At 32.1% G+C, this 14541-nt stretch overlaps 1 protein-coding gene across 1 annotated transcript in view; it reads left to right on the forward strand.

Moving 5' to 3' along the window:
• LOC149132219 (uncharacterized) overlaps positions 1-13705 on the forward strand; it is a 43541-nt gene extending 29836 nt beyond the window's left edge. Inside the window, exons 2-3 of the mRNA XM_089365336.1 lie at positions 12745-12844; positions 13315-13705. Of these exons, the coding sequence (XP_089221462.1) occupies positions 12745-12844; positions 13315-13705 (491 nt within the window). The remainder of the gene's footprint in view (positions 1-12744; positions 12845-13314) is intronic.
• Positions 13706-14541: the final 836 nt, after the last annotated feature.

Genomic DNA, 14541 nt, shown 5'->3' on the forward strand with positions numbered 1-14541 from the left:
CGCAAGCGCGTGCAAAAGGTTCCATGTACACGTCTATAGACGCACAGGAAAAAAGCAGGGTGGAAAGGAGAAAACAGAAAAAAATATGTGTAAAAAATATATGAGCAATAAACCTATAAAACAATTTCTCCCTGCATGAACAGCTGGTTTCATATTGCGGTTTTTGTGGGTTATGTGCGATTATATTAAAAAAATTAGCAGTTGAGCTGTCTGTTGAAGAGCTTTCTGTAACTATGGTTGACTGGAAAATGTCTATCAGTGCTAAGAAATACTTGGCTATATTAAAGGTCCCTTCGGGTGAGTAGCGGGGTGTGAACCAGATAATTTTCCTATTTATATGTTTCTTTTTCTTTATTACTGGACTGGTGGCAGGTGTATAGGTTATTTCCTCGTTAAAACCACTATCTTTTAGAGCCTTATTATATACTGGGGCAACGGTATTAAAAATGTCCCTATCAGAGGAGAGGCTAGAAATTCTTTTGCTAATGTTTTTAACTAAATTTTTGAACACTATCCCCCCATTCTTCTTCTTCTTCTTCTTCTTCTTCTTCTTCTTCTTCTTCTTCTTCTTCTTCTCTCTTCTTCTTCTTCTTCTTCTTCTTCTTCTTCTTCTTCTTCTTTCACTTCTTCTTCTTCTTCTTCTTCTTCTTCTTCTTCTTCTTCTTCTTCTTCTTCTTCTTCTTCTTCTTCTTCTTCTTCTTCTTCTAGTTGGTCCTTTCATCTTCAAAAAGGGCAACCCCGTGGTCTTTTCCCTGAAGTGAGCTCGCTGAATAAGACGTGAAATGGGGTGAGAAGCTTGACTTTTCCATTCGTGCTGCATGTCCAGACCATGAAGGTCAAAGTAAATTTTGTGCGGAGTTTAACTTGACACGTGAATGAACGGCACTGGAAACTGCAAGGTTTAACCTGTTCTCCGGTGCTCCCTTGTTTTTTGTCTATTCTACAGATTCCTAAGGTTCCATTATTTTTTACTTTTTCTCGTTGTTAGTATAAGGCCATAAAATCATAAGAGAGAGTTATAACTGATTAAATAGGCCTCAAATAGATATTAATTTATCGATCTCCCTTCCCCCCTCAACTTATAATAAGCTGCTCCCAGAGGATTTGAACTCAAAACAATACGAACAAAATGTAAACGCACTCTGGTATTCTTTCAATCTATCGTTTATGCCACTTTAACGCTTGCTTGGTTCCTTAATATTGAACAACCTTCGTATTAAGTTAATTATTTAGGCCTTAGTTTACAAGTAGAAAATTGGTAACTAACATTGGAAACCTTAGGGAATTCTTGTTCGTTCAGACTGAAATGTGAAAAGTCTGAAGATAGCAGATAGATTATATGATTCGCTTCAGTACGATGCATCATTAGGATCGGAAAATAGAATAGGTTATATGAACTAGAATTAATCAATAACTATAGTTAAATGACGCCGGCTACAATGAGTACCATAAAAACAAATGAACTAGTTCAGTAGCATTCGTGATTGTTTATATATTAAAGAAAAAGCAAAAAAAAAAAAAAGAAAAAAGAGCGGGCGAATGCTCTAGGGATTGAAACGATAATGCTAACCTTTATAATGTCAGTGCGTTTATCTAAGCAACAGCTGAAAGAGACAGAAAAGAATCATTCGATAAACGTCATATATTTATTTCCAGAGTTGTTATTCCGGATGACTCGGCCAATTAATATCCAGTATGTTGGTTAGCTGAGGGATTGCCTGTCTATGAGAAGTCTCAATATAGGCTAATCATTGCGGGCGTTAATTAGACGAGTTTAAAGTTTAATACAGAGAAAAAAATTATTATTATTATTATTATTATTATTATTATTATTATTATTGTTGTTGTTGTTGTTGTTGTTGTTGTTGCTGTTGTTGCTGCTGCTGTTATTGTTCTCGTTGTTTTCGTTGTTATATACGTTGTTAATACAATCATCAGATGACGTAATTCACGCATGCGCATCATACGTATTCGAATCATAATTGGTTGACCTTAATTTATGTTGTTCTATGCTCACATACAGATCGGCAAACTCTCACACATGTACATTCATACGCCCACGCGGATACAATAAAACACGTTGTTACAAATATGCACACACACACACACACACAGACATTTATATTATCCTAATGTTTAAACATTAATCCTTTTCACTAGTACCAAGACCGAAAGCATACTCACGTATAATTGCCCAGAAAGATACCACATAAGAAAATACACTGTCGCACTTTTTAAGTACTTGTATTGTCCTCAACGACCTTGCTTACAAATGTATGACGGCATAGTTCCATGATTGGTGCCTTTGTTCCAATATCGATATCATTTGTATCGGCTTGTCGATTAATCTCATGGACCAGATCATTAAGTACGGCACACATCATGGACAATGATATATATACATACTTACGTTTATGCATACATACACGCATACATGCATACATAATTCATACATACATGTATACATACATACATACATACATACATACATATATATATATAAATGCACACACACACACACACACACACACACACACACACACACACACACACACACACACACATACATACACACACACACACAAATGAAATAAAATTATTTTATTCTACACGGTTAGAAATATAGAAAAACTAACAGTTGAAAATGCACTGAGAATAGTTGAAAATTTTTCTAATTAAATTTAAAGATTTAACCTGTTTGACAATTTACACTAATTTTCAAAAGTTGAGATAGAAAGAATTGGGTTATGCCGCAACTGTCTTGCTTCTGACTTTTATTTGAAGCTTGTCCTATTTTTATGGGTAGTGCATAACTCGAATAAGTTTATGTTTTGGATAGTCCTATCCTAAACATAAACTATTTTGAGCCATGAACTCCCGACAAAAATAGGACAAGCTTCAAACATTAGTCAGAATCAATACAGTTGCGACATAAGTCACATCTTTCTATTTCAACTATTTAAAAATCAGTGTAAACTTTTAAACTTTTATATCATATGCGTGTGTGTGTGCGTGTGCGTGCGCATGTGTGCGTGTGCGTGCACGTGTGTGTATGTATATCTTTTATCTTTTACTTGTGTCATTTGAATACGGCCATACTGAGGTACGGCCTTGAATGTTTTTTTTTCAATTGAACTACACCACGCCTTATTTTTTTAAGCCTACTACTTATTCTATCAGTCCATTTGGCCGAACCGAGAAGTTACACGGACGAAAGCACACCAAAACACTGGTTGTTAAGTGGTGGTGAAAGGACAAACACAGACACAAAGATGCACGCACACATAGGTATATACATATACATATATGCGTGTGTGTGTATATATATGTATATGTGTGTGTGTATATATCTCTCTCTCTCTCTCTCTCTCTCTCTCTCTCTCTCTCTCTATATATATATATATATATATATATATATATATATATATATATTACATATATATACATATATATATATATATATATATATATATATATATATATATATATATATATATATATATATATATATATATATATATATATATACAACAAGCTTCTTTCAGTTTCCGTCTACGAAATCCACTCACTCTGGTCGGCCCGAGGCTATAGTGGAAGACACTTGCTCAAGATGCCACACGTTTGAATTGAAGCCGGAATCATGTGACGAGGAAGCAAAAATGGCAGTAAGAGAAATAATATAAAAGATTATAAATCTGAAAAAGTACAGGACAAGTTTTTATACTTGGAAAAGTTCAGGACAGGTTTTTACATCTGGTAAAGAGAATGTTTACTTAAAATATTCAAATATAAGATTTCAAATAAAATATCTAGATTTAGAAAATTTTAGCTTTTATTAAAACTAAAAATTTTATTACAAGTTATTACTTCTATTTGTTATTACTTGTTACTTCTATTAAAAATAAAAAATAACTCAAAATATTTTTTGCACTTTAAAAAATTCATCTTTTAATTATTAATTGATAATTAGAAATTTGATAATAGATTATAAAAAATAATAGTAGTACATATTTAGTTAGAACAATAAATAGAATAATACAAAAACTAGTTATATATAACAACAAAATCTACCTATAACCATAAATTCACAGTAAAATTTGCTCGAGTTATTGCCTAAGTTATTACCGAGTCGTCACATTTTTAGTGTTGACCCAATGCCTATTTTTTTATATAATGAATTTGCCTACCATATATACTATTCTACTTTGAATAAAACCTTAGCTATATTGGTACTTATGGTTCTCTTTTAAGCATTCTAGTGAGTGAATATTTTAAGAAAATGATGGTACTTTTCTTTTATTATAATGTTACTTCGTAAATTAAAATCAAATAATTTTTAATATTCAAATTTTTTCCTTAGCTGCAATATTTTAAGTAAAAATTTTCTTGTTCTGTACTTTATCAGATGCAATAACTTGTCCTGAACCTTTCCAAGTGTAATAACTTATCCTGTACTTTTCCAGGTTTATAATCTTTTATATTATTTCCCTTGCTCACATTTTCCCATGTAATCCATGCTTTTTTCCAGGCTATGTTATTATGCTAATTAATAATGTGTCAATTAATAATTTAAGATTTTACCTTACTCTTTACTCTTTTACTTGTTTCAGTAATTTGACTGCGGCCATGCTGGAGCACTGCCTTTAGTCGAGCAAATCGACCTCAGGACTTATTCTTTGTAAGCCTAGTACTTATTCTATCGGTCTCTTTTCCCGAACCGCCAAGTTACGGCGACGTAAACACACCAGCATCGGTTGTCAAGCGATGTTGAGGGACAAACACAAACACAAACATATACACACACATACATACATATATATATATATATATATATATATATATATATATATATATATATATATATATATACATATACATATATACGACAGGCTTCTTTCAGTTTCCGTCTACCAAATCCACTCACAATGCTTTGGTCGGCCCGAGGCTATAGTAGAAGACACTTGCCCAAGGTGCCACGCAGTGGGAATGAACCCGGAACCATGAGGCTGGTAAGCAAGCTACTTATCACACAACCACTCCTGCACCTATTATTCAAAATTGAATAATAAATCTAATAAATTTCTAAATAATATTTTAACTTTTAATATAGATGACGTTATTAAACTAATTGCAAATTAGCAGTGTCGATGAAAGTGTTTTTCCTTACCTCAATGATGCTGGTGACATATATTAAAAGTCCCCTTAGAACTACTTTCATAAAACAGTATAGAACTATATTAGCACCCTCAAATTTTAGAAACAAACACTCATAACATTTTCTTTTAAAACTTCATTGCATGAAATTAATACCATGAAATTCCTGGAATTAAAATATAGTTTGTTTCTGAAATAAAAAAAAAAGTTAATTATACTTAAAACCAATTTTTTGCCATATTTATATTTTTTTCACGATATTTTACCGCACAAAGTTTTTGATACAAATTTTTGTTGCATGGGACCAAAACTATGATAAAATTCATTGTTTCTTCTATCATTAAAGCTAAGATAAATATATTTTGCTTTTAAAATAAAAGGAGTTATTTAGATCTAAACTTGATTTGAAGCGTTACTTATTTTTCTATAACGTTGCTACAAATTTTGATGTAAACTGTTTTCTATTGGACCAAATCTCAATTTTCTTATGTCAAAATGTCGCTAGGGGCAAGTCCTCCTCAAAAGTGTTAACAGTTTTCAATTTGGTTAAGAACTGAATTAGCGACAAAGCTCTGAATATGCTACGTGTAAATTGCGGCCTGAAGATATTATTCAACTACTACCGCAGTTGAATGATATATATGTGATTGTGCGTATGTGTGTGTGTGTGTGTGTGTGTGTGTGTGTGTTTGATATGTATGTGTTCTTATTTTAGAACAAATTGTAAAGACTTCAGTTTTTAATTACTCAACGTCCATATATTTCAAAAGCAACTCGTGTCGGATTCAAGAAATATGGCAGCTAACGTTCATAATTGCAAGAAACCAGCTGTTGTTCTGCCATTTTTGAGACAAAGAAAGACTTATTGTGCACCACAGTCTATTCTGTTTAATAAGAGCCAACAGATGTAATGTAAGAAACACTCTTAATATATAATTATGAATTGTAGATAAAAATTTCAGTCGCTGTATGGTAAGACGTTTGCTTCCCAATTACATGGTTCCGGGAATGTATGTACGTATGTATGTACGTATGTATGTACGTATGTATGTATGTATGTATGTATGTATGTATGTATGTATGTACGTATGTATGTATGTATGTGTGTATGTATGTATGCATGTATGTATGTATGTATGCATGTATGTATGTATGTACGTATGTATGTACGTATGTATGTATGTATGTATGTATGTATGTATGTATGCATGTATGTATGTATGTATGTATGTATGTATGTATGTAAGTATGTATGCATGCATGTATGTATGTATGTATGCATGTATGTATGTATGTATGTGTGTATGTATGTATGTATGTATGCATGCATGCATGCATGCATGTATGTATGTATGTATGCATGTATGTATGCATGCATGCATGTATGTATGCATGTATGTATGCATGCATGCATGTATGTATTTGTGTATGTATGTATGTACTACGTACGTACGTATGTATGTGTGTCATTATTCAGTTTATTTCAAGAGTTCTTGCCAATAGAGAAAGAGCAGGTTTCCAACTTAGATCCAAGTTGCCCTCATTGGAATTTCAACATCAACAACAGGGTATTTTTGTATGTATGTATGTATGTATGTATGTATGTATGTATGTATGTATGTATGTATGCATGTATGCATTTATATATGTATGTGTGTATGCATGTGTGTATGTATGTGCAAATTTGTATGTTTTATGTATGTATTCTCATGCATGTAGTTGCATATCTAGAAATGCTCATATATATTTAAATGATAAACTTCTGGAAAGTTTTACAGATTTTTTACAGTTCCAGTGATGGATTGGACCTGTAGTCGTCGAATTAGCCTCTCCTTTCTGGTTTTGAGAAGCGCAATTTCTCAAGATTGGTATTTAGGCAGTGTATTACATATCCCAGGGCCCCAGTAATTACAGGTATAATCTGGATAGAGTAACTGCAGAAAAATGTGTGGGTGACGTTAATCTAATTTTTTTTTGCATATCCCAGCACGTAGGCTCGGCATTTTGTTAACACTGACATGGAATTCACTGCCAGTACTAACAGCATGGTGTTCTCTTTTTCACTGATCTTAGCTTTATGTCAACATCCGATGGGCAGCTAATTTCCACAACTGTGCATAGTTTCTCTTCTCTATCCCAAATCATTATATCAGGTCTATTGTGTTTACATTTTATTGAGGTCTTCACTGGGACATACCACCAGTATTACTTTTTATTATGAGTGGCTATGGCTTCTACCATATTGTGGGTTCTTATTTGTTTGTCCTCGGGATTATCCTTCCGACGGATTTCATTATAGAGTGTCATAGCTACAACGTCATGTCTCATCGGTAGATGATACCGTGATGACATTTTCGTACAACGCTTTATGATGTGGGTGATATCTTCAGTGTGAACTCCACAAACTCTGCATCGATTGTCATATTTTACGGCTTTTCCCTCATCTCTGTCCCTTTTGTGCATCAGGTACTTGGTTGATATTTCCTGTTCCTGGATTGCAAACGCATACCCATCAGAGTGGGAGGTAGTAATCTGGCTACTGGTCCATGATGAACTGCTTTGATAATCGATGCTACTATCATCACCGAGCATTCTACTAACACATCCATGCTTAGTCTTCTCTTCATATAGGCTCATCCTATATATGATGATATGTTGCGGTAGAGTTGTGCGACTTCTTTGGGCGTATGTTCTAGGTTATCAGACAAAGAGTGTTGCTCAAGAAGCTGCCTTCCAAGTTTTATGACGTTATCAGCCTCATGTATGCAAACTTGGTCAAGGGATGCACTTCGACACTCGGTGGTGAAACGATGTTGCCGAAGGGATATGATGCGACATTTATAGGTATTTTGAATCGAAGTTAAGCCTCTGCCGCCTTGTTTTCGTTTTAGGTTGAGGCGTTCAACATCACTGTTTGTGTAGACATTATGTGTGTTTGATAGTATTTTTCGGGTTTTCACATCATGCATATATGTTTGTTTGTATGTATGTATTTAAGATCGACCTTCTTGATAGCAAGGTTGTGAAGGAAAGTGTCTTGTTTTAAACATTTTTAAATCTTAAGGAGGTCTTGCATATTTTCATAGTCCCAGATATCTGGATGTAGGGTATGAATTAAGAATTTGGATTCTTTTTCTGTTGTTAGTAGAATTTAGCAACGGGGAGGTATATGCGTGTGTGTTTGTGTGTATGTATAAAAGTATGTATGTATGCATGCATGCATGTTCGCATGTATGTATGCATGAATGTGCACGTAATTATGTATGCATGCATGTACGTATGCATTCATGTATGCACTAATTTATGTATGTATGCATGTATGCATGCATATATGTATGTTTATGTATGTATGTGTATATATAGGCATGCATGTATATATGTATGCGTGCGGGGTTGGATGTATGCATGCAAGCATGTATGTATGTAGGTATGCATTCATATATGCATGTATATATATGTACGCATGCATATAAGTATGTATATATGCATTTGTGAATGCATATATGTATATATAATTATGCATGCAGGTGTGTATATATGCTTCTAAACATGTATACATGTCTATATGAATGCATGTACGCACATATGCATACATGCATACATGTATGAATTCATGTATGTTTGTGGATGTATAGATGCATGTATGCGTGCGTGTATGTATGCATGTATGTATATATGCACATACATATATCTGTGTGCTTGTATGTATGAATTTGTATATTATGCATGCATGTGTGCATGCATATGTGTATGTCTGCATGTATGTGTGCATGCATATTTGTATGTATGTGTGCATGAATGCATGTGTATATGCATGCATGTGTATATGCATGTATGTAAGTATATATGTATGCACGCAGGTAAGCATGAATGATTTTTCTTCGAGTTTTATTTAAATTCCTCTTGAGAGCATTTAAGCTTGTCACTAACAGAGCCAGGAAACATTTTGTGTTAAGCGAAATCCTTGTGTTTGTAAATATGTCGTTGGTCGAACTGTTGATATATATATATATATATATATATATATATATATATGTCCACACATACGTATACGTATATATATATATATATATATATATATATATATATATATATATCCACACATACATACACGTATATATACATCCACATATACGTATGCGTATATATATATATATATATATATATATGCATCAAAATTTTAGCTAATTGTGATTTTTAATATATATTTATATATATATTTTTATGTGTGAGTGTTAAAGTCTGTGTGTATATATATATATGAGTGTATGTGTGTATATGTATGTATATGTATGGGTATATGTATATATGTGTGTTTGTGTGTATATATGTGTGTTTGTGTGTGTATGTTGTGTGTATATTTGTATATACATATGAGCATATATATGTATATATATTTATATATATGTATGTATGCATATGTATATGTATATATATATATGTATATATATATATATGTATTTATATATATATATATGTATATATATATATGTATATGTGTGTGTGTGAGGGCGTGTGTGAGTGTGTATTTGTTTATTCCATTCCTTCTTTATATATTTATATGTGTGAGTGTTTAAGAGTGTGTATATATTTATATATATATATGAGTGTATGTGTGTATATGTATGTATATGTATGCTTATGCATGTACTTATGTGTATGTGTATATATATCTATATGTATGGGTATATGTATATATGTGAGGGTGTGTGTTTTAGCCTGTGTTAGTATGTATGTATATATTTGTGTGTATGTATATATGTTTACGTATGTATTTATATATTTATATGTATATATGTGTGTTTCTGTGTATATATGTGTGTGTATGTTGTGTGTATATATGTATATACATGTGAGTATATATATGTATATATATTTATATATATGTATGTATATGTGTATGTATATATATGTATATATATATGTGTGTGTATGTGTGAGGGCATGTGTGAGTGTGTATTTGTTTATACTATTCCTTCTTTATATATTTATATGTGTGAGTGTTTAAGTGTGTGTATATATTTATATATATATATATATATGAGTGTATGTGTGTATATGTATGTATATGTATGCTTATGTATGTACATATGTGTATGTGCATATATATGTATATGTATGGGTATATGTATATATGTGAATGTGTGTATATATATATGTGTGTATGTATGTATGTGTATGTATGTATATATTTATGTATATGTATATATGTGTGTTTATGTGTATATGTGTGTGTATGTTGTGTGTATATATGTATATACTTGTGCGTATATGTGTGTATATGTATGTATATATGTATGTATATTTGTATGTGTATGTATATATGTATATATATATATATATGTGAGGGCGTGTGTTGGTGTGTATTTGTTTATACTATTCTTTCTTTACTAATTATAGTAGTTATAATTTATATTTCTTGATAGGTTAATATTTTAGTGAGTAAGGATTTAATATTGTAATGACACTACGATTTTTTAAAGATTAAATTAATAGTAGTGTTTTAGCTTATTTCATACATATTATTTAATTTATGTTTGTTAGTCTTATTTAAAATTTATTATTTATTAGAATTTATAGTTCATTAATATGTTTTATAATATAGCTGGGTTTTTTAACGATGAAAGTTATATAAAGTTTAAATCTTTCATTCATGATTTTATGAATAATTCTATCATTCATGATTTTTATATTCTATTCTCTATCTTAACGTAGTATTTTCGCGCGACCTCTTTCAAATAAACGCTCTAGTTCTGAGTTTAACGTCTAAGTTTTAGCTTGAACTACAGCAACATATTGATAAGTATTGTTTTTACTTTGTTTAAACGACTTTATATCATTGTTTAAAAAAAAAAAAAAATTTTTGTATTTTTATATTATTCAATTGATTTTTAATGATAATTTTAATCGATACCTTATTTAACACTAAATTATTTAGAAGTAAGAGTATCATTTTAGCCTAAACTAAGAGTTCGATTTGATTAGGGTTGAAATATTTTCGATTAATACTGTTTAATATTTCTTTCTATTTTATGCGATAAATAACTAGTCTTTTTATTTAATTTCTTTGCTTATACAATATCGCTAATTGTTTTTTATTATGCCTTAGATTATATAAAGTTTAATCTTTCATTCATAATAATATTTTCATTCATATTTTTATTTCTGTTCCTATTCTTTACGCAATATTTTCACTAGACCTCTTTTAAATAAACGTTTTTAATCTAAAATCTTCTAGCTGAAACTATTGCATCGTTTAGATATGTGCTAATTCTATCTTTATTATTTTAACCTTAAACTTCATTCAAATTGTAATTTAAACGAAAAATTCGTTAAGTCGGTTTTTGCATATAATATACCTGTTAGCTTGATTATGGAATGTTTATTATTTTGATATTTTTAATAATATTTTTCTATCTTTATATAATAAGTATTTTATATACATTCATTTGTTATTTATTGTTGGTTGATATATACATTCTTTTATTATTATTATTGTTGTATTTTGACGTGAAGATTAGCTATATTTTAGAATAGAATTGATTTTTGATAGTTTTAATCGATTTTAATCGATTTAAATTTTCTTTCTATTTGAAAATTGGTTATGAAACACGTGTAGTCGTTTTATTATGTTTATCTTATGATATTTACTTTGTATTATATTATACTTATTTACTGTGCTTTTACTTATTAATTTTTCTATATGTGACAGTGGATATTCATCGATGAGTTCATGAACCTTGGTTCTTTTCTCTAAAACTATATATTTATATATATATGTGTATATATATATATATATATATATATATATATATATATATATATATATACACACACACACACACACACATATATATGTATATATATATATCCACACCTATTCACATAAACGTCTCAGATGGAGATCTCTTTGGAGTGTCAAACAAATTTTCAGTGTTCAATTAAGAGACTGGATTTGGAGAAACCCAATCAGTTTGTTTTGCTTTTTCTCCAAGAAGCCGAGTATTGCTAGGTTTTTGTGCAAATTTGTTGCTCCATAACCTGATGCACAAATGGTGATAGGTATAAGAATAATTCATATTCGAGCTACAAGAACAGGAAGTTGCGCATTAATTTGCCATAAATACTTTGTTTTTCTCGAACTTTTTGCTGTACACTGACATCTAATGGGCAGATGATCTCTAGAACAGTGTATGGCAATATCAGTTCTGCTATTGTTGCACCGAATTGACGTGTTTATTGGTGTCTTTCACAAGTATTCCTTGTTTTAAAGGTGTGAATACCTCAGATATATACGTCAGCGCAGCCCTTCCTCCGGATAGTATTGTAAATAATCTTTGCAACTATATCATGCCTCAGGGCAGGTATCTCGTACACATTTTGAGATAGATGCTGCTGATGTTCATGTTATCTTCCATACTGGTATGGCAGACCCGACATTTTCTTATCTCAATGTGGAGGTTTGGAAGTATTTTTTTCCCTCTTGTTTATCCTAGATAGCGAAGGCATAGGTGTGGTGAAATGTATCTATCGCAGGTCCACGAGAGACTGCTCTTCTTATCAATGATATTGTTGCCATCTATCTTACAGGATATGTAACTATGTCTCACAGAAATCCTGTTAGTATCACTGTTAATATGAAAGCTGACATTGGTGGTCAGTACCTTTCTGGTTTTGATGTTCGGGCTGCGTATTTCATCGAGTGTTTAGTCTAAAATCCTAAAAGTTGGTACTGCAAAAGACATTTCTGAGTTCCATATTTTCAGGGATCTACAGAAGTACTCTTTTGTTATTCTGGCTTTAGTCATATCACCAATATCACCTGATAGACTAGAAAGCGAAGTAAGAGAGATTTCTGTATAGTGCGGGTCATGCGGACAGATCAACGCTTGGTTCGTAGGATGATCAAATTTGTAGTGAAACCAAACAGTAGACAAAGTGGCACTGGCATCCCTAAACGTTTGAATGTGAATCTCCTTAAGGATATAACAGTTAGAGTAGAATTTTTGCAGAAAATCGAAATTTTGGATTGGACAGGTGAGTGGATGGACTTCAGAGGACAACTATACAATTTAAGTAAAGAAGTTTTGGGAGCAAAGAAGAAACATCAAGAATAGTTTGATGAAAGTGAATATTTCCATATTCAACATTTGTTGAAAGAAAACGAAAGGCATTGCATTCATTACTAGCAAATGATTCTGCCCAAAATATAGCTTTTTTCAAAGAGATAAAACTAGATGTACAAAGAAAGGTTCGAAGCATGCAGGATACTTGGTGGCGGAAGAAAGCAGAAGAAATAGAGGCTGCTTTCAATAATAAGAACACTAAGTTATTATATACTTTCTCCCGAGAGGTGTATGGGCCATCATGTCCTACTTTGGTTGATGTGAAGAATAGGATTGGTGTTTTATTGAGGGAGCCCAAAGACATCTTAAAGCGATGGGAGGAACATTTCAATGAACTTCTGAATCGACCATCAGTTGTTGCTGAAAAAAGTATTGATATCATTCCACAGAATGCACCCATTGAGTGCTTAGATGACACCCCGTAAATGGAGGAAACAATAAAAAGCAGTATTAAAGCTAAACAATGACAAATCACCGGACATTGATAGTCTGAGTGTAGAACTATTTAAGTTAGGTAGGTACTACTTGCTAGAAATGCTGACAGCAGTAATACAGAAGATATGGAAAAAGGAAGTTATGCCAAAAGACTGGAAGGATGAAGCCATGGAAATTGTGTTCAAAGGTAAGGGACAAAAGGATGAATGCAATAACTTTCGCGGTATTTGCCCCCTTGCTACAGCCGGCAAAGTTTTATCACGAATAATATTGGACTGGCTGCAGATATATGTGGTTAATGAGATTCTTCCTGAATCACAGAGTGGATTCAGAAAAGTTAAGGTTACTACTGACATGATCTTCTCTGCACGGCAGTTACAGGGAAAATGTGTGGAACAGCAAATAGGACTTTATCAGGTATTCATTGGTCTTACTAGGTCTTTTGACTCTGTCAATCGAACTGCCTTGTGGGAGATCTTGAGGAGACTTGGATGGCCGGTAAATTTTCTCACTATTCTGAAGCAGTTTCATGATGGCATGGAAGTAAGGATCTACATTAGGTGGAAGGCTTTCGGAGTCTGTCTCTGTCATAAATGGGATAAAACAAGGTGACATATTAGCACCTACTCTCTTCACCCTCCATTTAACTATAGTTTTTCAATTGGCTTTCAAAGGCTCCTATGAAGGCATATATATCAGATATCGCACAACAGGAAAAATCTTTAACATTAGAAGGCTTTCAGCTAAGTCAAGGACGTCCTCAACTCTTATTAGATTACAAACGATTGTGATATTGTCACTCATACTCAGGAGGACACGCAAAATC

The sequence above is a fragment of the Octopus bimaculoides genome, chromosome Z, assembly GCF_046866305.1.
Source record: "Octopus bimaculoides isolate indiv1 chromosome Z, ASM4686630v1, whole genome shotgun sequence".
In the NCBI taxonomy this organism is placed as follows: domain Eukaryota; kingdom Metazoa; phylum Mollusca; class Cephalopoda; order Octopoda; family Octopodidae; genus Octopus; species Octopus bimaculoides.